The sequence below is a fragment of the Rhinoraja longicauda genome, chromosome 18, assembly GCF_053455715.1.
Source record: "Rhinoraja longicauda isolate Sanriku21f chromosome 18, sRhiLon1.1, whole genome shotgun sequence".
Lineage (NCBI taxonomy): Eukaryota > Metazoa > Chordata > Chondrichthyes > Rajiformes > Arhynchobatidae > Rhinoraja > Rhinoraja longicauda.
Window position 1 is genome coordinate 34,881,243 of NC_135970.1, and position 26,167 is coordinate 34,907,409.

General features: G+C 44.3%; 1 protein-coding gene across 1 annotated transcript in view; it reads right to left on the reverse strand.

The window, feature by feature from the left end:
• Positions 1-288: 288 nt before the first annotated feature.
• Positions 289-26,167, reverse strand: part of slc17a6a (solute carrier family 17 member 6a) — a 41,786-nt gene continuing 15,907 nt past the window's right edge. The window contains exons 4-12 of the mRNA XM_078415494.1: positions 14,993-15,107; positions 14,004-14,091; positions 12,995-13,081; positions 11,251-11,393; positions 10,358-10,507; positions 8,560-8,692; positions 6,348-6,458; positions 4,084-4,211; positions 289-2,978 (exon numbers count right to left, since the gene is read on the reverse strand). Of these exons, the coding sequence (XP_078271620.1) occupies positions 2,649-2,978; positions 4,084-4,211; positions 6,348-6,458; positions 8,560-8,692; positions 10,358-10,507; positions 11,251-11,393; positions 12,995-13,081; positions 14,004-14,091; positions 14,993-15,107 (1,285 nt within the window). The 3' untranslated portion in view covers positions 289-2,648. The remainder of the gene's footprint in view (positions 2,979-4,083; positions 4,212-6,347; positions 6,459-8,559; positions 8,693-10,357; positions 10,508-11,250; positions 11,394-12,994; positions 13,082-14,003; positions 14,092-14,992; positions 15,108-26,167) is intronic.

Genomic DNA, 26,167 nt, shown 5'->3' on the forward strand with positions numbered 1-26,167 from the left:
TGTACGTCTTTGGAGTGTGGGAGGAAACTGGAACACTCGGAGAAAACCCACGCGGTCACAGAGAGAAGGTACAAACTCCGTACAGACAACACCCGCAGACAGGATCGAACCCGGGTCTCTGGCGCTGTAAGGCAGCAACTCTACCGCTGTGCCTCTGTGTTGCTGTGTCAAATGCTCTTGACACACTTGCAGTGTGAAGCCAAGTACAAATATATATATATGTGTTCACGCAATATAATTATTACATGTTATACCACCAGCTTTAAGAATATAACTTTTATGTAAAAGTATAGATAGAGTTTTTTATTAACACTTCTTGCAGCAACAAAAGTGACACAGTCCACATCTTTCCAAAGTACACAGCAATGGCTTGACCACATTTCACATCACTTTGAGGCACAAAGCAAGGGCAATACCTTTGGGTCAAGTAGGTATGTCTCCCTCATTAGTAACAGAAGCCAATCCCAACTTGTATACACAGACAACAGATGCTAAAACAGCCTCCATCCACGTGTACAGTATAGCCAACAAACAGAAACACACCATCCCCAGCACTTCCTCGAGCACACAGTACAGCAGCAAATGATGGATATGTCCTGGACTGTGCTACCAATGAGTAGGACAGTCATTGTGTGTGGAGCAAAGTTTCAATCTAGAGTGTGGCTTGACTCAAGTAAACATGGGTTGCTGATGAATCCAGCATGATTATCACCCACAACCAAAAGCTATATATCAAATTACATTAGAGGAGCCCAGAGTACAAGACAATGCAGTTGATAATGTGGATTTATTGTGAACTTATGAACACAATAACTGCAGGCCTTGCTGAATCTAACAAGGTGGCAGGGCAATGGGTTGAGTCAAGAAGGGACATGGTGTGATGGTAATCTTACATCCGATGAGACATGCTACCTTTACTTTTCCATTGTTGACCATGAATCTATCCTTTGTCTGCACTTCATTCAAATGTTCAGATGCAGATCCTAAATCTGGGGTTATGATAGATTTCTGTAGAAGCATTTATTTTTCAAATAAATTAATTTTTTTGCAAAGCATTAACTCATTTATATCTGATAAATAGCCTTTTACTTTTAAGTACTACTTATATTCAAATACAGATAAATCATAAATATGTGATTTTTCTTTCCATTATAAAAGCTATTTACTAATCTAGAATATCAATAGACAAATTTATTTATTTTTAAATATGTGTGCTCTATGGAATTTCTCCCTTGCATACTTTGTTCATGATAACGGCAAGGGTCATTTGTTTGGTTCGGCGGAGAACAATGTAAATTTACTACACATCCAAGAGAGACGTAACAATTCATGCATTTTGGCCATCAAGTGTATAAAATGTCTAACCAGGAACGAAAAGATATGAATTCAGTGGGATTTCACAGATACGAGTATCAATTTTTAGGGGGGGAAAAAAATCCATATTTTGAATATATGCGTTTTAATTTATTAATATTTTGTTTGAGTTCTTTTCGTCTTAACACAGTAAACTCTCGCAATAACGGTCCTCTATGTAATTCCTAAACTTCTGTTGTAGGGGACCGAGGACTGAGCATTGCAGTGCGCGCCCATATCTGCCAGTTGCCCAAAGAGGTGGCGCTATGTTGCGTTAGCTTCTGGTCACGGTAGGGGAGAGAGCGAGCAGCATGAGTATCGGGTCCCTCCCCGGTACCGATGGCACTGCAACTCCCCCCAACCCCCCCCCCCCCCCAAACGCCACGTTTCATCCCTCCCAGCTAAACTTTACCCCCCTCCCTCGGTTTTTCGTTTAGTTTAGAGCTAGGGTGTGGAAACAAGCCCCTTCGGCCCGACCAGCGATCCCAATCACTAACACAATCTTGCACACACTAGCGACAATTTTACCAAGCCAATTAACCGCCAAGCCTGTACGTCTTTGGACGTGTCTTTGGTTGTGTCTTTGGACGTGTCTTTGGATGTGTCGGAGGAAACCGAAGATCTCGGGGAAAAACCCACACGGGGAGAACGTACGAACAGCACCCGTAGTCGGGATTGAACCCGGGTCTCTGGCTCTGCAAGCACTGTAAGGCAGCAACTCTACCGCTGCGCCACGTCCTGCCCTGTGGCGACCAATCGGCAGCAATGGACTATCCTCCTCTCCCCCCCCCCCCCCCCCCGGGTGCATTATTGTAAGGGTTTACTGTGTTCATATAAAATGTATTAAACTTTGGCTTGGGTCCACTGAAGCTACTTAAGATTTATTTTAGCATCTATAACTCCACAATACAATTGATAACTAGACATTCATCCAAGCACAAATGTTTTATTTGAATGGATATCCAGTTAAACTGCACGAGGTTTCTCCTTTTGAATGGCCACATTATCTTGGATATCCCAGCCAAATTTCCAGTCGGGTAACTGATCGCCCAGCAGATCCTGAAGAAGACCAAGTCCTTCTAAAACTGACAAAGCCTGGATTGAGATGATGCACACCACCATTTTATACAGATTGCACTCAAATGCTGCTTTGTTAATTTGTACACTGTTAACAATTGTCATTCTTATCATGTGTGCACACTCACACCACAGTATTCTGTGCAAACAATCACAATGAATCTTAGACACAATACAAAATATCGAATAGACCTTTTTGTATTTTGTTTGTTGCCCTGTTATGAATAGTCTCCGTCTTGGTCTTTGCAGTAGTAAGAATCTTTCACTTCCTCCTGGACAAACTCTTCCTTCTTCTCCCATCCGTTTGGCCAAACTCCATTGCCACAAGTGGTGGCCCCATAAGACTTTGTTGTGCCATAATTTTGAGTAATGTCACCGGTTTCCTCTGCCAGTTCGTCTTCGTGTATAAAACCACACTTTTCATCGCTAGTTTGCTCGGGATCTGCCCAAGGTTGTTTCTCGCCCGATGCAAAGATTGCGTAAAAGATAACTCCTCCGTAGTGGACCAGTGCCGCGATTAGAAAGACATACTGCCATTCCTTCTGACTCTGTGAACGCAAGCACACAAACGCATTGAACGGTAGACACCAGCAATGGTGCAGATGCTGGTTTACCAACAACAACAGAACATGATACAAAGTGCTGGAGTAACTCAGCGAGTCAGGCAGCATCTCTGGAGAAGAATACAAAGGTACCATCTGAGGTTTATCTGAAAATAGACCAAGTGGACCCGTTGGGCCCAAACCTCTCCTGCATTGGTGCAGCACCCTCTGCTCCCCCCCCTCCTCCCCTCCCCCCTTCCCCCTCTTCCCCCTCTTCCCCTCTCCCCCTCTCCCCCTCTCCCCCTCTCTTCCCCCTCCCCCCTTTCAGCCCTCCCTCCCTCCCTCCCTCCCTCCCTCCCTCCATCCCTCCTCCCCTCCCCTTCCCCCTCCCTCCACCCCCTCCCCTCCCCCTCTTTTCCTCTCCCCCTCTCTCCCTCTCTCCCTCTCCCCCTCTCCCCCTCTTCCCCTCCCCCCTTTCCCCCCTCCCTCCCTCCCTCCCTCCCTCCCTCCATCCCTCCTCCCCTTCCCCCCTCCCTCCACCCCCTCCCCTCCCCCTCTTCCCCTCTTCCCCTCTTCCCCCCTCCCCCTCCCTCTCCCCCTTCTCCCCTTTCCCCCCTCCCTCCCTCCCTCCATCCCCCTCCCCTTCCCCCTCCCTGCACCCCCCCCTCCCCTTCCCCTCCCCCCCTCCCCCCCTTCCCCTCACCCCCACTCCATCCCCCTCAACCTGTCTTATCCTCCCTCCTCCCCTCCCCTCCCTCCCCACTCCCTCCCTAGGAGATAGATCCGAAGAAGGGTCTCGACCCGAAACATCACCCATTCCTTCTCTCCTGAGATGCTGCCTGACCCGCTGAGTTACTCCAGCATTTTGTGATACCTTTAAACTTTAAAATGTGAATAACTTAAAAAATATAACACTGATTTCAATGAAACTTCTTCCATTAGCACCAAAGGGTGAGTAAGGTGGGCCTAAAATTGCCGCGCTATCGTGTACCGTTTTGGTTGTAGTTCAGGAACAAACAAACAAACAAACGAGAGTTTTGGTATATAGATGGCATGCGTTAGATAGATTGAAGTCTGCAGTTTGGCAGTTGTTGATCTCACAGATTGGTACCTTATTTTTGGTCATAGCACCCACAATCAGAGGACACACCATTCCGGACAGAGTTCCCACTCCGTTGGAGATTCCCATGAGAATACTGGCATATCTCGGTGCTATATCCAGATGGTTGACATTGAAACCTGAAGAGAAAGTTAAAAAAAACACAATTATCAATGTACATGCATGCATTGCGAGAATATCAACTGAATAGTCAAGCAAGGATTTGGGCAATGGATTTCCTTTTCCAACCAAGCTAAACTATTAAGGTAATTTATTCACAAAATGCTGGAGTAACTCAGCAGGTCAGGCAGCATCTCGGGAGAGAAGGAATGGGTGATGTTTCGGGTCGAGACCCAATTTAGTAAGCTGAAGTGGTTCTTAAACCAACAAACAAGTCCAACAAGACTAAGATAGACACAAAATGCTGGAGTAACTCAGTAGGTCAGGCAGCACCTCTGGAGAAAAAGAATAGGTGATGTTTCGGGTCGGAACCCTACCTCGTCCTTTTTCGCCAGAGTTGCTGCCTGACCCGCCGAGTTACTCCAGCACTTTACGTCTATCTTCGATGTAAACTGGCATCTGCAGTTCCTTCCAACACATCTAACGAGTAAAATGCCATAATGAACTGGTATATTTAATATCTCAATGCATTTTCTGCGAAAATAAGTTTTGTTTAGTTTTAGTTTAGAGACACAGTGTGGAAAGAGGCCCCTCAGCCCAGTGAGTCCACGCCGATGATCAATCACCCATACTCTATCCTAGATACTAGAGATAATTTACAGAATCCAATTAACCTACAAACCTGCACGTCTTTGGAGTGTGGGGAGGAAACCAGAGCACTCGGAGAAAACCCACGCAGGTCACGGGGAGAACGTACAAACTCCGTACAGACAGCACCCGTAGTCAGGATCGAACCTGGGTCTTTGGTGCTGTAAGGCAGCAACTCTACCGCTGCGCCACCGTGCTGGCCACTTGAGATAAATTTAGAACTGGGGCATACACACCAGCGTGCACATCTCGTGAACTTTACCATAAACGACTAAAATCCATCATGGATTAATGAAATTATACTGGCCCTTTTTTTTTAACCAGATGTGCTGGAAAATGAGGTTACACACATTTGATCGGCTTCCTGTAATTCCCTGGAAACTGTAAGGGTGGTTATTGAGGAAAATGAAACGGTTCTTATTGACCTGGTCTGTATCGCCCTTGTGAGCTGCTGTTCTAAAGGTAAAACATTATGTTTTCATTCTGCATTTCACAACGAGCAGATTTGGAAAGTGCTAACAGTGAACATCGTTGTCATCTGTTTGGAAGCGATATTTTATTTGCACTCTGTGAGTCTAAAATTGAATATATTTTTATTGTCAATCTTGGCTTAATTTCATTATTAAAACTCATTAACTATGAATGAACATCAAGTCACACATTGTCCAAAGCAATATGTCTCGGAAGATGGCTTTCTTGTCTAAGTGACAGTAATTCGATCATCTCACACAAGGACAGTGTAATACGCGATGCTATTAACTCACTAATAGGAATAAGATACTGTTCACAGCGCGATCAGGCATTTTACTAAAGGCAGAGGAAAGCTGTGAAGAGGTAAGATACTGAAGTGTTGTCTCCACAATGAGCCAGGCAGAGATACAATGGCCTGGATCACTGCATGTGGGAGTCCATTGATAAGCTTTGCTGGCCCATTTCCCCAGCCTGAAACATCCTGGGTTGAGAGGTGGTGAGACCTGGACTGGCACAATGAAGAAATCTCACTCCTGACTATCCCCTGGAAACATTTAATGGTCATCAGAACCTTAGACTCGCCTTTCCTGGCTGTAAAAGCTTACGTTTATCGAAACGTATAAGGGGTTGGACACGTTAGAGGCAGGAAACATGTTCCCAATGTTGGGGGAGTCCGGAACCAGGGGACACAGTTTAAGAATAAGGGGTAGGCCATTTAGAACGGAGACGAGGAAAAAACTTTTTCAGTCAGAGAGTTGTGAATCTGTGGAATTCTCTGCCTCAGAAGGCAGTGGAGGCCAATTCTCTGAATGCATTCAAGAGAGAGCGAGATAGAACTCTTAAGGATAGCGGAGTCAGCGGGTATGGGGAGAGGGCAGGAACGGGGTACTGATTGAGAATGATCAGCCATGATCACATTGAATGGTGGTGCTGGCTCGAAGGGCCGAATGGCCTACTCCTATTGTCTATTGTCTATTGTCTATTGTTTCTTAAACTAAAGTGATGGAGTCGTCATGTAACATTAAACATTGCCTTACCTGATATCGCAAAGCCACTGAAGCCAACAGCCATGACAAGGAATGAAATTGCCACCGCTTTATTTTGTGAGTAGCCGACCACGAGAAGAAATGTTGCTTCCAAGCCAAAACCTTCACGGAAATGAAATACAAGCAATTAGTAAACAGCAAGGCTAAGTAACCCTTGCATCCCCCTCTCTCTCCATCCCTCCCCCACCATTGTCGTTGTCCCAGCTTCAAAGCCGTCTTGTTGAGCCTCATTGCCTGTAACTCGTTGTCACCTAGCCCACAGTTAACAATGACCTGTTTCCTTTATCATCGTTACGTTTTTCATATCTTTCATTCATTTGTTCTATATCTCTATATATCACAGTCTATATCTCTCGTTTCCCTTTCACCTGACAGCCTGAAGAAGGGTCTCGGCCGTAAACATCACCCATCCCTTCTCCCCAGAGATGCTGCCTGTCCCGCTGAGTTACTCCAGCTTTTTGTGTCTATCTTTGGTTTCAACCAGCGTCTGCAGTTCCTTCCTACACAATTATCATTCAATTTAGTTTAGATTTTCAAATCAAGAGTCAAGAGTCAAAAGTTGTCATATGTACCAAAGCAGAACAAAAAAATTCCAACCTGCAACTTGAATTAAGTTATTAGTCACGAGCATTGAGCGATGTCGTGTTATAAAATCACGAGAGGAATTGACAGGGCAATTTTTTCACTCAGAGGGTGGTGGATATACGGAATGAACTGCCAGAGGAGGTAATTAAGGCAGGTACTATAATAGCATTTAAAAGACACTTGGACTGGTACATAGATAGATAAGGCTACGAGAGACATGCACCAATTGCGGACAAGTGGGACTATCTTAGATGTGGCATCTTGTCGGCATGTACGAGTAATAGAAACATAGAAAATAGGTGCAGGAGGAGGCCATTCGGCCCTTTGAGCCAGCAACGCCATTCATTGTGTTCATGGCTGATCATCCACAATCAGTAACCTTTGCCCAACTTCTCCCCATATCCCTTGGTTCCACTAGCCCCCAGTTAGCCAAGGACCTGTTTCCGTGATGTATTATTATTGCACATCCAAATCTCTTGTAAATGCTACAATCATAGCTGCCTTAACTACCTCCTCTGGCAGCTCGTTCTGTACACTCACCATCCATGTGTGAAAAGATGGCCCTCAGGTTCCAATTAAATCTTTCCCCTCTCACCTTAAACTGATGTCCTCTGAATCTTGATTCCCCTACTCTGGGTAAAGATCTCTGTGCATTTTTGTATTATTAAACAGCAAAATAAACAGAGAATATCATGGGCAATATTAATTGATTATAAATACAATGCTAAAGGTCACGTTGTAGACAGTGGCGAAGGAATTACATTTGTAGTTCATCTCATTGACTGCTTCCCACATGGATTTTACAGATTACTCAATGTGGTCACTGCAGAGTACCATTATTCGAATCCGAGTCTGTGCCGACCAGCCATCACCCCATACACTAGCACTATCCTACACACACAAGGGACAAGTTACAATTTTACAGAAGCCAATTAACCTTCACACCTGCACGCCTTTGGAGTGTGGAAGGAAATCAGAGCGCCCGGAGAAAGCCCACGCAGGTCACGGGGAGAACGTACAAACTCTGTACAGACAGCACCCGTAGTCAGGATTGAACCCGGGTCTCTGGCGCTGTAAGGCAGCGACTCTACCGCTGCGCCACCGTGCCACCAAAAACTCATAAATTCATATTCTTAAACTCATAAAGAATGCAATAGGTTCCAACACTATAATCAACGCAACAGTATTAAGATTTATAAATCGCTCAAGATAGACACAAAAAGCTGGAGTAACTCAGCGGGAAAGGCAGCATCCCTGGAGAGAAGGAATGGGTGACGTTTTCAGGTCAAGACCTTCTTCAGACTGGTTGGGGATATGGGGAAACGAGAGATATAGACGGTGATGTGGAGAGATAAAGAACAAAGAGTAAAAGACATGCAAAAAAGTAACGATGATAAAGAAAAAGGGCCATTGTTAGCTGTTTGTAGGTTGAAAACAACAAGCTAGTGCGACTTGGGTGGGGGAGGGATAGAGAGAGAGAGGGAATGCCGGGGCTACCTGAACCTAAATCAGTCGTATGTTTTCGCGAGTGTACGCATCTCAATAATGTAGATCTAGCTATGAATAGAATATATACAGAGTAATATTTAAGTACTGGCATGAAAAATAGAATGTGTACCTCCGCAATTCATTATCTTTCTGACCATTGTAGTTGAAAGTATCCTCTTGGCTCTGAGGTAGTCCGCAATCTGCCCACCAATAGGTACAATAATTGTCATGACAAGATGTGGCAGGGCTGATAACATGCCGACCTGAAATAATAACACTGCACAGTTAAAGAGAATAAGGAAAATGATTTCTGTAAGACTGTAGGGCATAGGGGCAGAATTAAGCCGTTCGGCCCATCGAGTCTGCTCCACCATTCAAGAATGGCTGATCTATCTCTCCCTCCTATCCCCGTTTTCCTGCCGTCTTCCCATTACCCCTGACACCCGTACTAATCAAGAATCTATCTATTTCTGCCTTAAAAATATCCATTGACATGATTGAGAATGATCAGCCATGATCACATTGAATGGTGGTGCTGACTCGAAGGGCCGAATGGCCTACTCCTGCACCTATTGTCTATTGTCTATTGTCTATTGCCTCAGCGGCCTTCTGTGGCAATGAATTCCACAGATTTATCACCCTCTGACTGAAGAAATCCCACCTCATCTCCTTTCTAAAGATATGTCCTTTCATTCTGATGCTGTGACCTCTGGTCCTAGACTCTCCCACTAGTGTAAACATCCTCTCCACATCCACTCTATCCAGGCTTTTCATGATTCAGTAGGTTTCAATGAGATCCCACTTCATCCTTCCAAACTCCAGCAAATACCGGCCCAGTGCCAACAAACGCTCCTCACACATTAACCTAATCATCCCTCTACATACAATTCGAGCAGTGAAAGATCTTCGTTACAGTGAAATAATTAATTTACTCAAAATTCATTTAAAGACCTTAAGTATGGAAATCTCTCGTGGTCAGAATTCCAAAACTGCCAAAAATGGAATTTAAACACAAAATGCTGGTGTAACTCAGCGGGACAGGCAACATCTCTGGAGACAAGGAATGGGTGAAGTTTTGGTTTGGGACCCTTCTTCAGACTGAGAGTCAGGAGAGAGGGAAACATAAAGATATGGAGGGATCTCCCTCTCCCCTGACTCAGTCTGAAAAAGGGTCTCGGCCTGAAACGTCACGCATTCCTTCTTAAATTGCATTTTTGGCAGTTTTGGAATTTTGACCACGAGAGATTTCCATACTTAAAGTCTTTAAAAGACGCTGTGGAAGATTGAGGGGGGATCTTATAGAAACTTACAAAATTCTTAAGGGGTTGGACAGGCTAGATGCAGGAAGATTGTTCCCGATGTTGGGGAAGTCCAGAACAAGGGGTCACAGTTTAAGGATAAGGGGGAAGTCTTTTAGGACCGAGATGAGAACGTTTTTTTTCGCACAGAGAGTGGTGAATCTGTGGAATTCTCTGCCACAGAAGGTAGTTGAGGCCAGTTCATTGGCTATATTTAAGAGGGAGTTAGATGTGGCCCTTGTGGCTAAAGGGATCAGGGGGTATGGAGAGAAGGCAGGTGCGGGATACTGAGTTGGATGATCAGCCATGATCATATTGAATGGCGGTGCAGGCTCGAAGGGCTGAATGGCCTACTCCTGCACCTATTTTCTATGTTTCTATGTTTCTAAACCAGCATCTGCAGATCCTTCCTACACAATGCAAATTTGATGTTATTTCAGTATACTTTCCGTAAACCATTTGGATATCAAAAAGAATTGCCGATGCTGGTCTATCCTATTAAAATGTTACCTGTAATGTTGCTGATTGCGGACGATCAGCCATGATCACAATGAATGGCGGTGCTGGCTGGAAGGGCCAAACGGCCTCCTCCTGCACCTATTTTCTATGTTTCCATGTAATAAAAGTTACCTTGCTGATTTCAAATCCAAATACTTCCTCGAAGTAGGCAGGTTGACTAATCAGCAACAGGTAGAATGTCCAGCTTCGACAGAAGTTTGCAACAATTATTGCATAGACTGGCAGAGAGGTAAAGAACTTTTTCCATGGTGTCTTGTATTTCTAAATTTTAAAAAGTACAGAACCAGTTATAATGGAGTTGTTTTTTTAAACCCGCGATGTGCATCGATTCTTTTATTGCATCGCGCCCATTTGTAAATTGAACGCATTAAAAATCAGAAAATTACACCGCACCGTGACTATTGAGAAAAATCAGCCCACATAAACAACTAATGCTGGAAAGGGTGCGGAGACGATTTATGGGGACTTTTCCAGGACTTAAGGGCCTGAGCTGTATGGAGTAAGCAAGGATTCTATTCCTCGGAGCGCAGGAGGCAGGAGGATGAGGGGTAATCTTATCGAAATGTGCAAAATCATGAGAGGAATAGGTTTGTTAAACCTATGTGCTCTAGTTTCCTATTAAGATTTCCTATTAAATCTCTCACCTTAAACCTATGTGCTCTAGTTTTCCATTCCTCTAATCTGGGCAAGAGACAGAGTCTCTTGCCCAGATTAGAGGAATGGAAAACTAGAGCACATAGGTTTAAGGTGAGAGATTTAATAGGAACCTGAGAGCTAACTTTTTTTACACAAAGGGTGGTGGGTGTATGGAACGAGCTGCCGAAGGAGGTATTTGAGGCAGGTACCAAAGCAATGTTTAAGAAATATTTAGACAGGTACGTGGTAGAATATGTTTAGAGGAGTATGGGCCAAACGCAGGTAGGCAGGATGACAAAGTTTAAAAAATGCTGTTATGCTCTCACACAACTAAACTAAAAAAGAAAGATGGATGGAAATTATCATACATCGATTCCTCCAATTAGGTTGGCACCTTCACCAATGCTCTCTTCAATGTAGGTGCGTTCCTCTTCTGTAATGGTTGGGTGAGCTGCTGGACTTTCATAGGATACCAGAACCCAAAATATATACCACACCATTCCAAAAGACCCTAGGCCAAAAACAGCAGAGTTAGTTGGTGGATTTTGTAATACAGAATTCCTTTGTTCTACAACGACCACAATTACTAATGACTTACGATGTTATTAATGTGTTTCACTCTTTTTGAGAGTTGTGAAGCTGTGGCACTCTCTGCCTCAGAAGGCAGTGGAGGCCAATTCCCTGGATGCATCCATGAGAGATTTAGATAGAGCTCTTAATGATAGCGGAGTCAGGGGGGTATGGGGAGAAGGCAGGAACGGGGTGCTGATTGTGGATGATCAGCCAGGATCAAGGTGAATGGCGCTGCTGGCTCGAAGGGCCGAATCGCCTACTCCTCCACCTATTGTCTATTGTCTATAAGATTCGTTTAGTCTCGTTTATTGTCGCGTGTTGAACAGTCAGCGGAAAGACAATACAAGATTACAGTCCAGTCACCCACAGTGTACAGATGCATGATAGTGGAATACCGTTTAGTGCAAGGTAAAGCCTGTAAAGTCCGATCGAAGATAGTCCGAGGGTCTCCAAATGAGGTGGATAGTAGTTCAGGACATGCTATTAATGTGTTATCAGGACTTAACAGCATTATTCAGGTATTAATTGGCATATTGTAAAACAAGGCAGAATAAATCATAATTCTGGACATTTGTAGAAAGAACCTGCTACATCTCCATTTGCAAGGCAATGGTGAAGCTTCTACAACTAAGTGCAGCCCCATCACTCCTGGTATTATTCCACAAAGAACTTTTAGCCCCATTTTAAAATATTGACATAATTCATAAAACATAGTGATCAGTATTGGAGTGGCAGAGGAGAACATCGGCAACATGGCCAGGCCAGGCCGGCACCTGCAACTCCCACCCAGTGCCGTCGCCACGACAACGGGCCTTTATGGCCAAGTTAAGACTCTACTTTCTTAACAACTGAACTTAAAGGGTACAAGATGGCCCAGGAAACATGGCAACTCTTGCTTACTACCTCAGTGTAATCTATTATTCCTACACACTAGGGCATTTGCCGGGGTTCGATGCTGATCTCAGGTGCTGTCTGTACGGAGTTTGCATGTTCTCCCTGTGACCTGCGTGGGCTTTCTCCAGGCTTCCTCCCACATCCCAAAGACATGCGGGTTTGTAGGTTGAATAGCCGCTGTAAATTGTCCCTAGTGTGCGGGGAGTGGGTGAGAAAGATAGATAACATAGAACTCGTGTGAACGGATGGGCGGTGTGGACTCGGTGGGCCGAAGGGCCTGTTTCCATCCTGTACCTTTCAATCAAAGTTCAACAGAAATTTGTCTTAGCAATGGCGCAACTTAAAAAGTATCATATTGGTTGCTTGCCCCACTCAACCCTCAGTTTTCAATATCAATAAAAATGAATAATAGGAAGCCAGATTGAACCAAATTTTTAAAGGCAGAGATAGATAGATTCTTAATTAGTAGAGGTCTCAGAGGCTATGGGGAGAAGGCAGGAGAATGGGGTTGGGAGGGAGAGATAGATGGGCCATGATTGAAAGGAGGAGTATTAATGGGCTGAATGGCCTAATTCTGCTCCTAACACATGATTTTATGACCTTGTGCACTATTGAGTGAACCAAAAGACACAATTCAGAACCTACCATACACATAAAACACAGAAGGCCACCCAGTGTATTGCACTAGAATCCCAGCAAGAGGCATAGCAATAACCGCTCCAGCATAAGACCCTGCAACAAATCAATCCACATGTAAGATCACACTGAAAGGATGAAACCCAACAACATTTATTAACATTTGGTCTTCTTGACATTTGATGAGCGTGCGACGGCACTGGGGCCTGTACTCACTGGTGTTTAGAAGGATGAGAGGGGGACCTCATTGAAACTTACCGAATAGTGAAAGGCGCTGGACAGAGGGGGAGTCCAAGACCAGAGACCATAGCCTCAGAATAAAAAGACGTTCCTTTAGAAAGGACATGAGGAGGAATAACCAAATCGGCAAAGGTTCACTTGCACCTCCTCCAACCTCATCTACTGTATCCATTGTTGAAGATGTGGACTCTTATTCATCGGCGAGACTGAGCGATCGTTTCTTTAACACCTTCGCTCAGTCTGCCTGGACCTACCTGATCTCCCGGTTGCTCCTCGTTCTCACCTTGCAAACACCTAACAATGGCCTGTTTCCAATATCATCGTTACTTTTTTGCATGTCTTTCATTCATTGCTCTATTTCTCTCTACATCACCGAATGGCTACACCTCTCGTTTCCCTTTCCCCTGACTCTAGTCTGAAGAAGGGTCTCGACCCAAAAGGTCACCCATTCCTTCTCGCCTGTCCCGCTGAGTTACACCAGCATTTTGTGTCCATCTGAGGGATTTCTTTCATCAGAGGGGTGGTAAATCTGTGGAATTCAAAGGGGGTGGTCAAGTCAATGGATATTTTTAAGGCGGAGATTGACAAATTCTTGATTAGCACGGGTGTCAGAGGTTATGGGGAGAAGGCAGGAGAATGGGGTTAGGAGGGAGAGATAGATCAGCCATGATAGAATGGTGGAGTAGACTTGAAGGTCTGAATGGCCTAATTCTGCTCCTATAACATGAACTTGTGAACATTAACAAAAAACGTACAGGATAAACAAAGTACTGATTACCGCAGAACGAGGTGGTTGCCAATCTACTTCTCTCTAACGGTGGAGCCCATTTACTCCAAATGCCATGGCAGGCCGGGTACGTAACGCCCTGCAAACATACAGCGTTCATAGTTTTATACACAGCTTATGTGCTATACTATTAGTCAAACATTATTATCAACTATTACTAAACTTATTATAAGTTGAGCGACAAAGGAACGAGGCACGAGAATGATCCCCGGAATGAGTGGGTTAACCTATGATGAGCGTTTGTCGGCACTGGGCCTGTACTCGCTGGAGTTTAGAAGGATGAGTGGGGTACCTTGTTGGAACTTACCGAATAGTGAAAGGCCTGGAGAGAGTGGATGTGGGGAGGACGTTTCCACTAGTGGGAGAGTCTGGGACCCGAGGCCACAGCCTCAGAATTAAAGGACGTTCCTTTAGGAAGGAGAAGGAATTTCTTTTGTCAGAGGGTGGTGAATCTGTGGAATTCATTGCCACGAAAGGCTGTGGAGGCCAAGTCAGTGGATATTTTTAAGGCAGAGATAGATAAATTCTTGATCAGTGCGGGAGTCGGCGGTTATGAAGAGAAGGCAGGAGAATGGGGTTAACAGGGAGAGACAGAGCAGCCATGATTTAATGGCGGATTAGACTTGACGGGCTGAATGGCCTAATTCTGCTCCTATCAAGACCTAACCAGAGTATGAGAATATTCAATGGTTAAATATGGTTTTTCCACAGTTTCTGTCTTAGATTGTTTATTCTGAATAAAGTTTATTTTTGAAGTTAATAAAAAGGGGGTTGGGCTTATTTTGGAGCAATGATCATAAGGTCAAAAGGAAGAGGAGTAGAATTCGGCCATTTGGCCCATCATGTCTACGCCATTCATTCGAGGCTGATCTATCTCTCCCTCCAGACCCCATTCTCCTGCACCTGTAGATGTCGGGGTTGGGAGCGTTTGGGAAATGATTCCTCTTGCTCTTGTTGCCCCCACAAGAGACCAAACTTACCTCCACCAGCCCCTGCAGAATCCTGACGAACATCACAAAACCATAGTGGACTTTCGCTGCGGACGGGATGAGCAAATTCAAGCAGGAGGTCAGGAAGATGGCAGCACCAAATACTCTGGGGGGAAAAAAGCCGGAGAAATACCATCATACATATTCTAGAAACATAGAAACATAGAGAAAAGGTGCAGGAGTAGGCCATTCGAGCCAGCACTGCCATTCAATATGATCATGGCTGCTCATTCAAAATCAGTACATAGAAACATAGAAACATAGAAAATAGGCAGACTCTCTGCATCTATCCTATCTTTACGTTATATACATATTCTGTATTGCTGCTGCAACTAAGAATTTCATTGTTCTATCTGGACTTACGACAATAAACATAGAAACATAGAAACATTCAAAATAGGTGCAGGAGTAGGCCCTTCAGCCCTTTGAGCCAGCACTGCCATTCAATACGATCATGGCTGATCATCCAGAATCATAATAATATACTTTATTGGCCAAGTGTGTTTTGCAACATATGAGGAATTTCATTTCATTTCAATCAGTATCCGTTCCTGGTATATCCCCATATCCCTTGATTCCGTTAGCCCTAAGAGCTAAATCTAACTCTCTCTTGAAAACATCCAGTGAATTGGTCTCCACTGCCTTCTGTGGCAGAGAATTCCACAGATTCATAACTCTCTGGGTAAAAATCTATCTCTCCCTCCTAATCCCATTCTCCTTCCTTCTCCCCATAATCCCTAATACCCATATTAGTATTTTTTTTAAATGACCTCTGCCTTAAAAATATCTATTGACTTGGCCTCCACAGCCTTCTGTGGCAATATTGAAAATATTGTAATGTTGGAAATTACTGATAAATTTTATTTTTTATAGAAAATTTACTGAAAACGAATCTGTGATTTTCAATTATTAATTGGGGGGGAATCTTAAAATCCTGAATCAGGATCAAAATCAGAATCTTGAATCCAGAAGATAGACACTAAGTGCTGGAGTAACTCAGCGGGACAGGCAGCATCTCTGGAGAGGAGGAATGGGTGACGTTTTGGATCAAGACCCTTCTTCAGACTGAGTGTCAGGGAGAGGGATTCCTGAATCTACAACCCTGAATTATAATCAGAATAGAAGGAACAAGCCTTTTAAATTTGCCTCAACACAGTTTCCATGAAAAAAAAATGTATTTGTTACAATTTATTTTACAAGCTTTCAAGAGAGAGCTGGATAGAGCTCTTAAGGATAGCGGAGTGAGGGGGTATGGGGAGAAGGCAGGAACGGGGTACTGATTGAGACTGATCAGCCATGATCGCATTGAATGGCGGTGCTGGCTCGAAGGGCTGAATGGCCTACTCCTGCACCTATTGTCTATTGTCTATTGTCTATTGTAACTTCGCAGACTAGTTCAACTAATGTTGCCTTTGACATCCTCTTGGAAAAGTAGAAATTATGCTAAGAAATTTAATCTTGATCAGTGTTGTAATCATTTTTTTTCAACAAAATGTTAACCTAACCACAGTAATGGTGGAAAACGAGTCAACAATCCTTACAACGATGGTATTTATTCACAAAATGCTGGAGTAACTCAGCAGGTCAGGCAGCATCTCAGGAGAGAAGGAATGGGTGACGTTTCGGTCTGAAGAAGGGTCTCGACCCGAAACGTCACCCATTCCTTCTCTCCTGAGATGTTGCCTGACCTGCTGAGTTGCTCCAGCATTTTGTGAATAAATACCTTCGATTTGTGCCAGCATCTGCAGTTCTTTTCTTATCCTTACAACGATACTCACGTCTATACTCAGAAAGGCAATAAATAATACCATAAACATAGAAACATAGAAACATAGAAAATAGGTGCAGGAGTAGGCCATTCGGCCCTTCGAGCCAGCACGCCATTCAATATGATCATGGCTGATCATCCAAAATCAATACCCCGTTCCTGCTTTTTCCCCATATCCCTTGATTCCTTTAGCCCAAAGAGCTAAATCTAACTCTCTCTTGAAAACAGTAAAATAATAATACCATCTGGATAACAAACGTTATAATCCCCAGCGGTATGAATATTGATTTATCTAACTTCAATTAATCCTTGGATCCCCTCTCTCTCTCTCAGTCCCTCCCCTAACCAAGTCGTTGTTCCCAGTTTCAAAGCCGTCTTGTTGAGTCTCATTGCATGTAGTTCATTCTTCCCTAGCCCACGGTTAACAATGGCCTGCTTCCTTTATCACGGGTTACTTTTGTGCATATATCTCATTCATTTGTTCTATATCTCTCTATATCACCGTCTAGATCTCTCGTTTCCCTTTCCCTCTGACTCTCAGTGTGAAGAAGGGTCTCGACCCGAAACGTCCCCTTGTTCCTTCTCTCCAGAGACGCTGCCTGACCCGCTGAGTTACTCCAGCTTTTTGTGTCTAAGTACAATAACAAGTACGTATAGTGTTTTATTTGGTCGGTTTTATTTTAATTCCGTCTGGGCGTTCAGTGGGCAATGGGGGAAAGATTCAGGTAATAACTGTTCCCAATGGTCGGATCACCTCGCCGAGTTACTCCAGCACTCTGTGTCTTTTTATTTTGTGGACCAGCACCTGCAGTTCCATGTGGCTTCGTCCATTAAAACGGTGTCCCCGGGGGCAGCAAAACGTCTCACTTTGGCCGACAAGCATAGTTTGTTGTTAGAACCAGCCATTCAGATCCACTGCCCCCAATCGGCCACCCCCTTTATTCCACCCCCTTTAGAAGTAAATGGACACAAAATGCTGGAGTAACTCAGCGGGACAGGCAGCATCTCTGGAGAGAAGAAACGGGCGACGTTTCGGGTCGAGATCCTCCTTCACTATGTAAATTGTTAAAACAATCTCATTAATACACATTCAAACTGAATGACTTGACAGCACGTGGCGTATTAAAGACCCCAAGTGTAAAACCAAAAAAAATGTAGAGTTGCTGCCTCACAGCGCCAGAGACCCGGGTTCGATCCCGACTACGGCCGCTGTCTGTACGGAGTTTGTACGTTCTCCCCGTGACCTGCGTGGGTTTACTCCGGGTGCTCCGGTTTCCTCCCACACTCCAAAGACGTGCAGGTTTGTAGGCTAATTGGATTCGGTAAAACTGTAAATTGTCCCCAGTGTGTGTGTGTAGGACAGTGTTAATTGTGTGCGAGGTGGTCGCTGGTCAGTGCGGACTCAGTGGGCCGAAGGGCCTGTTTCCATGCTGTATCTCTAAACTAAATTAAATGTGCAACACGATATTTTTTTTTCTCACAACTGAAATTGCAGAATCCTGATTTATATCTCAACAATAAAAAGCTACGGACCTTTAGTGTGGAATAAACAAAAGGCGAATTTTGGATTTTGATTTGTTCACACACTTACAGCATCTATATTGAAGGCTCTGTGGTTACTTGTCCACCATAACCAATTTGGCAAGTCTTGATAATCTGCAGTTATTTTGCAAAACGATAATTAGAAACATAGAAACATAGACAACAGGGGTAGGAGTAGGCCATTCAGCCCTTCGAGACAGCACCGCCATTCAATATGATCATGGCTGATCATCCAAAATCAGTACCCCGTTCCTGCTTTCTCCCCACATCCCTTGATTCCGTTAGCCCTAAGAGCTATATCTAACCCTTTCTTGAAAACATCCAGTGAATTGAGCTCCACTGCCTTCTGTGGCAGAGAATTCCACAGATTCACAACATTATTCTCTATGAAATGTTTATTGGTAAACCTTTTTATCGTAGGTTTAACCTTTCAAACCCTTTAAAATGTTTATAGTTGGTACTAGCAACTAGAGTGGATTTTAAATGAAGATATGCACCAAGTAAGTGCTGGAGTAACTCAGCGGGTCAGGCAGCATCTCTGGAGAGAATGGATGGGTGATGTTTCGGGTCGAGACCCTTCTTCAGACCCATCCATTCAGCGGGTCAGTCTGAAGAAGGGTCTCGACCCGAAACGTCACCCATTCCTTCTCTCCCGAGATGCTGCCTGACCTGCTGAGTTACTCCAGCATTTTGTGAATAAATCGATTTGTACCAGCATCTGCAGTTATTTTCTTATACTACCTATTAGATTCCTGTTAGATTCATAACATGAATTAAAATATTCAATTTCCCGAGGTTGGATATGTAGAATCATACGAATTATTCACGAACTAAAAATGAATCGTTCGACCGGCCTTTTAAACGGAGGCAGATAAAGACACTTTGTGTATGGAAACACAAGTAACTGAAACGACATTTATTCACAAAATGCTGGAGTAACTCAGCGGGTCAGGCAGCATCTGCAAGTTATTTTTCTTATAGTAACTGAAACGACAGATCGCTGAATGCCTTTTATACTACATTTTTGTTTTGGTGTTTGGCCGAAATTCTATAAAATCAGTGATAGACACAAAATGCTGGAGTAACTCAGCGGGTCAGGCAGCATCTCTGGAGAGAAGGGATGGGTGATGTTTCGGGTCGAGACCCTTCTTCAGACCCATCCATTCCTTCTCTCCAGAGATGCTGCCTGTCCCGCTGAGTTACTCCAGCATGTTGTGTCTATATTCGGTTTAAACCAGCATCTGCAGTTCCTTCCTACACAAAGATGCTTCTGCTGTTGCCTTTAATATGGGCGCATTCTCTCGATACTCTGCAGTGTTCTTCTAAATTAAAATAGGCGTTTGAACGATTGGTTTCGATCACAGCGCGTCCGCGTTAAACCAGCAAATGTCGCAGGGAGAACACTACCCGAGGGACAAATTACAGACGTGTTAACCTGCCAAGCCGCCCCCGCATGCAACGCACTGCACTGCGCTCTGACTAGTGGTGCCCACGGTACAGGTCACACTGCCAACATGCAGGCGGAGAGAGACAGAGAGAGGGAGAGAGAGACAGAGAGAGACAGAGAGAGAGGGAGAGAGAGAGGGAGAGAGAGGGAGAGAGAGGGAGAGAGAGGGAGCGAGAAGGAGAGAGAGGGAGAGAGAGGTGGGGGAGAGAGAGAGAGAGGTGGGGGAGGGGGGGAGGGGGGGAGAGAGACAGAGACTGACAGAGAGTGAGACAGAAAGAGACAGAGATGGAGAGAGAGACAGAGAGAGAGACACAGAGAGAGACGGAGAGAGAGACAGAAAGAGAGACGGAGAGAGAGACAGAGAGAGAGACAGAGAGAGACAGATGGGGGGGGGAGAGAGAGAGAGACAGAGACTGACAGAGAGTGGGACACAGAGAGAGAGAGAGACAGAGAGAGACACAGAGAGAGACAGAGAGATGGAGAGAGAGACAGAGAGAGACAGAGACTGACAGAGTGTGGGGGAGAGAGAGAGAGACGCAGAGAGAGACAGACGGAGGCAGAAACAGAGAGAGGGAGAGAGACAGATGGGGGGGGGGGAGAAAGAGGGAGACAGAGACTGAAAGAGTGGGACAGGGAGAGACAGAGAGAGGCGCAGAGAGAGAGACAGAGACGGAGGCAGAGACAGGGAGAAACAGAGAGAGGGAGAGAGAGACGGAGAGAGACAGACAGGGAGACAGGGAGACAGACAAAGAGACAGGGAGAGACAGACAGACAGACTTAAGCAGATTGGGGGAAGAAATAGACAGACAGACTGAGAGAGCGAGAGAGAGGGACAGAGAGTGTGTGTGAGAGAGAGAGGGGGAGAGCGAGATAGAGAGAGAGAGAGAGAGGGGGGAGAGAGAGAGAGAGAGAGAGAGAGAGAGAGAGAGAGAGAGAGAGAGAGAGAGAGAGAGAGAGAGAGAGAGAGAGAGAGAGAGAGAGAGAGAGAGAGGCAGAGAGGCAGAGAGAGCGGACAGAATACACGAATGAGCACAGTGAAATCTTTCGTTCCTTTTTGCTTTGAGTCGGATAAACACCTCCCATGCCAGTTTATTACTACATTACGCCAGCACACTTCAGGGTAAAAGATAAACACCTGAGTGGAAGACAGAACATTGCATCCACGGGAAATAACAGCAAAGTCCGGTCACATCAATCTAGATCTCTGGAGAAATCACACTGCGCGAAAACCCTCATACACAGCATTAATATCTTTACATTATCTTTCTAAGCGCATCTATATGTTGCGTCGTGTTTCATAATCAAACAATCTAATCTCGGTGACTGATGATCTTTGGAAATTTCCAATTAATATGTAAATACTTTGCAGTGTAAATCTCGGCACCAGGGTCTAAATATTTAATGGCTCCAAACACATCTTAGATTCATTGGTGATGGAAGACTGAGCCTTATCCCCTCTCCAGACACTGTGACAAGGAGGGGGGGGGGGGGTGGTAGGATGACTGAAGTGACATAGAAACATAGAAACATAGAAAATAGGTGCAGGAGTAGGCCATTCGGCCCTTCGAGCCTGCACCGCCATTCAATATGATCATGGCTGATCATCCAGCTCAGTATCCTGTACCTGCCTTCTCTCCATACCCCCTCATTCCTTTAGCCACAAGGGCCACATCTAACTCCCTCTTAAATATAGCCAATGAACTGGCCTCAACTACCTTCTGTGGCAGAGAATTCCACAGACTCACCACTCTCTGTGTGTGAAGAAATGTTTTCTCATCTCGGTCCTAAAAGACTTCCCCCTTATCCTTAAGCTGTGACCCCTGGTTCTGGACTTCCCCAACATCGGGAACAAACTTCCCGCATCTAGCCTCTCCAACCCCTTAAGAATTTTATATGTTTCAATAAGATTTTTGGGGAGAACTATTGGGAATAAATATTGGAAATATTTGAGGATATTTCAAAAGACAACTGGACTTGGCAAAATTACATGGTGGAATATGGTGTGGGAAGAAACATCAGATGCTGATTTACACCAAAGACAGACACAAAATGCTGGAGTAACCCAACGGGACAGGCAGCATCTCTGGAGAGAAGGAATGGGTGACGTTTCGGGTCGAGACCCTTCTTCGGACTTCTTTCCAGAGATGCTGCCTGCCCTGCTGTGTTACTTCAGCATAAACTGAGTTTAGAAGGATGAGGGGGGACCTCATTGAAACATGCAGACTAGTGAAAGGCCTGGATAGAGTGGATGTGGAGAGGATGTTTCCACTAGCGGGAGAGTCTAGGACTAGAGGTCACAGCCTCAGAATTAATAGACGTTCTTTTAGGAAGGAGATGAGGAGGAATTTCTTTAGTCAGAGGGTGGTGAATCTGTATGCCACAAAAGGCCGTGGGGGCCAGGTCAGTGGATATATTTAAGGCAGAGATAGATAGATTTGTGATTAGTATGGGTGTCAGATGTTATGGGGAGAAGGCAGGAGAATGGGGTGAGGAGGGAGAGATAGATCAGCCATGTGGAGCAGACGTGATGGGCCAAATGGCCTAATTCTGCTCCGGTCACCTATGACCTTATGAACATTTTCTGGCAATGGGAAAAATTGTCAGCTTCATCTTATCCAAAATTGAAGGACGTCTATCTCATCCAGCACTAGATGCTGAGCAGGTGGGAAGTCAGAAAGAAATTGTTATGAAGTTGAGGTGGTATCATCAGCAGATACATGAAGACTAATACTGCATGTCGATGATGAGCAGCAAACAGATGAGAGAAGAGCTGGTCTCCTTGATGGGGAGAACAGTCGAGGTCAATGGAGACCAAAGAGGACTCAGGGGAATGGCCATTGCTGATAATTCTGAAGATCGACACAAAATGCTAGAGTAACTCAGTGGGACAGGCAGCATCTCTGGACAGAAGGAATGGGTGATGTTTCGGGTCCAGACCCTTCTCGGGACTGATAATTATGTTCGCTATGGATTATTCTACAAGAATGCAGCTCGATAGACGTGCTCCTGCCCAAGATAGACACAAAATGCTGGGGTAACTCAGCGGGACAGGCAGCATCTCTGGAGAGAAGGAATGGGTGACGTTTCCTTTTTCCCTGACTAGTCTGAAGAAGTGTCTCGACCCGAAGCATCACCCATTCCTTCTCCATTCCATTCCTCTCCAGAGATGCTGCCTGTCCCTCTGAGTCACTCCAGCATTTTGTGTGTACCTTAGGTTTAAACCAGCATCTGCAGTTCCTTCCTGCACATTTTGTTTGCTCCTGCCCCACTTGATGTCGGTGAAGAACTGTTGTTAGTGGGTAGTTATCATGTACAGTACATCAAATGTCTCAGTCTGAGAAGAGAGAAAAAAGGAATGGCTTATCTTTGTCACAGTAATCTTGATTTGCAACTTTAATAAGACCCATTTAATGCTGAAGCTGGGGCCTATTAAATGGAATCAAAGCTGGAGTTCGAAGAAAGATAGGCATTGATTCTGAGGGATAACAATGTAAAGGCTATTGGAGAAGGAAGGAAGAGTGGATAAAACTCATTTTTCAATTATATGAGTTAGATGGTTTTCCATAATCAATAATTTTTATAGCTTATCATCCAGTGTATATTTGTGTAACTTGTCCAAATGATAATTGTAAGTGAAATACACGCAGAACTGAGATACTAAAATTATTTGGATAGTTTACTATTTGGATAGTTTACTATTAGTTTACTATTATCTGCACTTTAGTTTTATTAAGTCCTTTTAAACCTCTGAATTATCAACACAGAACACAGAACACAGATAAATATAAGATAGATGCAAAAAAGTAACTCAGCGGGCCAGGCAGCATCTCTGGAGAAAAGGAATAGGTGACGTTTTGGGTCGAGACCCTCCTTCAGACTGCTGAATCTATATACTAAAACTCTCGTTTGTTTGTTTGTTTGTGATCAAACTACAGCCGAAACGGTACACGATAGCACAACAATTTTAGGCCCACCTTACTCACCGTCGTCACTCTAATGGTAATGCAAGTAGTTTTATTAAAATTGGTGTTATATTTTTATAGTTATTCACATCTTAAAGTTTAAATCTATCTCCAAGGGAGGGAGGGGGAGGAGGGAAGTTGGGGGGTGGGGGGGAGAAAGGGGGTGGAGGGAGGGTAAGGGGGGGTTGAGAGGGATGGAGTGGGGGGGAGGGGAACGGGGAGGGGAAGGGGGAGGGAGAGGGGAAGGGGAGGGGAGGGAGGAGGGAGGGTGGAGGGTGGAGGGAGGGAGAGGGGGTAATGGGGGAGGGGGTAATGGGGGAGGGGGGAGAGGGGATGGGTGGAGGAGAGGGTGCTGCACCAATGCAGGAGAGATTTGGGCCCAATGGGTCCACTTGGTCTAGCATAAATATAAATATCAATATGATCTGAATCAGATAAATATTCATATATTTGTAACAATATAATATAGAATCCAACCTTTTTAATTATTGTAAATTTGACCTCTTTTCACTACTACACTCTCTAGAGGCAAGTAGTATACATGACATAACAGGAATCCCAATAGATGGAATGGAATACTTTATTGCCAAGGCGCAGTGAAATTCTTTGCTTGCATACCCAAGGTATGCAAATAGTCACCACATAAAGGGCGCTGACAAAGTTACAAACTATCCCGCACTGGCTCCTCTGTTCTCCCCCCTCCCCTCCCCCTCCCCCGCTCTGGATCCTCCATTGTTCTCCCCCCCTCCCAGTAGTCCCCCCTCCCCAGGTCCTCCATTGTTTTGAGTTAGATTCAGCTCTTAGGCCCAATGGAATCAAGGGATATAGGGAGAGAGCAGGGACGGGGAATTGATTTTGGATGATCAGCCAAGATCATATTGAATGGCGGTGCTGGCTCGAAGGGCCGAATGGCCTACTCCTGCACCTATTTTCTATGTTTCTGTTTCATTGTTCTCCCCCTCCTTCATGGCGGTCCAGAAATTTGGCACTATTCCACACTATGTCACTACATAAAGCAGGAAGGTAGACACAAAATGCTGGAGTAACTCAGCAGGTCAGGCAGCATCTCAGGAGAGAAGGAATGGGTGCCGTTTCGGGTCGAGACCCTTCTTCAGACTGATTCTTCAGACATAAAACTGGAAAACAAATACTTGATTATAGTACTCCAGAATATTACAATATTGAGAATATGATTTATTCCCAAAATTATAAAACATGTCTTTGGTCCTAAGTTGTTTCTTTTATCATTATATTATCCAAAAAAGGGGCAAGCAGTGTAAACAATTAAGCAATACCAGTAGAAAATATCAATACATTTATACCATTCACCCTTGTCCAAAATAGAGTGTTAACCGAAGATATTTTCCCACAATTGAGGTCTGTTCAGTACACATTTTAAAAAAAGGGTTTGGACCCAAAACGTCATCTATTTCTTTTCTTCCAGAGATATTGCCTGACCTGCTGCTGTGTTACTCCAGCATTTTGTGTCTGTCTTCTAAAATGGTGTCAGGGGTTATGAGGAGAAGGCAGAAGAATGGGGTTGAGAGGGAAAGAAGATAGATCAGCCATGATTGAATGACAGAATAGACACGATGGGCTGAATGGCCTAATTCTGCTCTGAGAACTAATAAACTTGAAAAGGGATGAAGACTCATTGAACAATATGACATGGAAAAGGATGACTTTAAGTTACAAACTGGGGGGAACGTTAACATACCTGTAATTTTATGTTTTGAAACATAATGGTAACTGCTTATTTTATTACGGTTTCTTCTCAAATATGTATGGATAAGACTCTAAATCAATTCATTGTCAGTGTTTCCATCATTCTCCTTGTGAAAGACATCAAAATGAATTGGGGTGTTTCTCATTCAGATGGTATGGGATGGGAGAAATGATCTCAGCAATTCCTCGTATGATCCAAAAGTGAACGTTGGTCTTGATTTGATGTAAAATTTGGGTTGTTTAAAAATGCACATGGTAGGAGACAGAGAAATCCTTACTTGATGATAAATACATGATAAACGCATCGGAAAGCAGAAAGGCCAACCATGGAACAGAGATCAAGAACAGTAAGCTAATATTATTAATGAATAGGAATCCGGTCACGGGAGAATAAAGAGGAAGAAGGTTGGACTTTATTGCCTTCCATCACAGTGAGGAACGCGGGGAATCCGCTGTGGTGGATGTTTATGTTAACTTTTATGTAGTTATGTGTCTTGTTGCTTTTTTTGTTAATATGGCTGTATGGTAAATCGAATTTCACTGTACCTTAATTGGCACATGTGACAAGAAACTGACCTTGAAATCTTGAAACCTTGAAAATTGGAGAGAGAAGAAACTAAATAAAATAATATAGTTATGATACAATTGTTTCTTTTCAATATAAATGTTAACATAGAAATAGCATTCTAGTTCTGAGCCATGGTGATGATAATAATGCACTT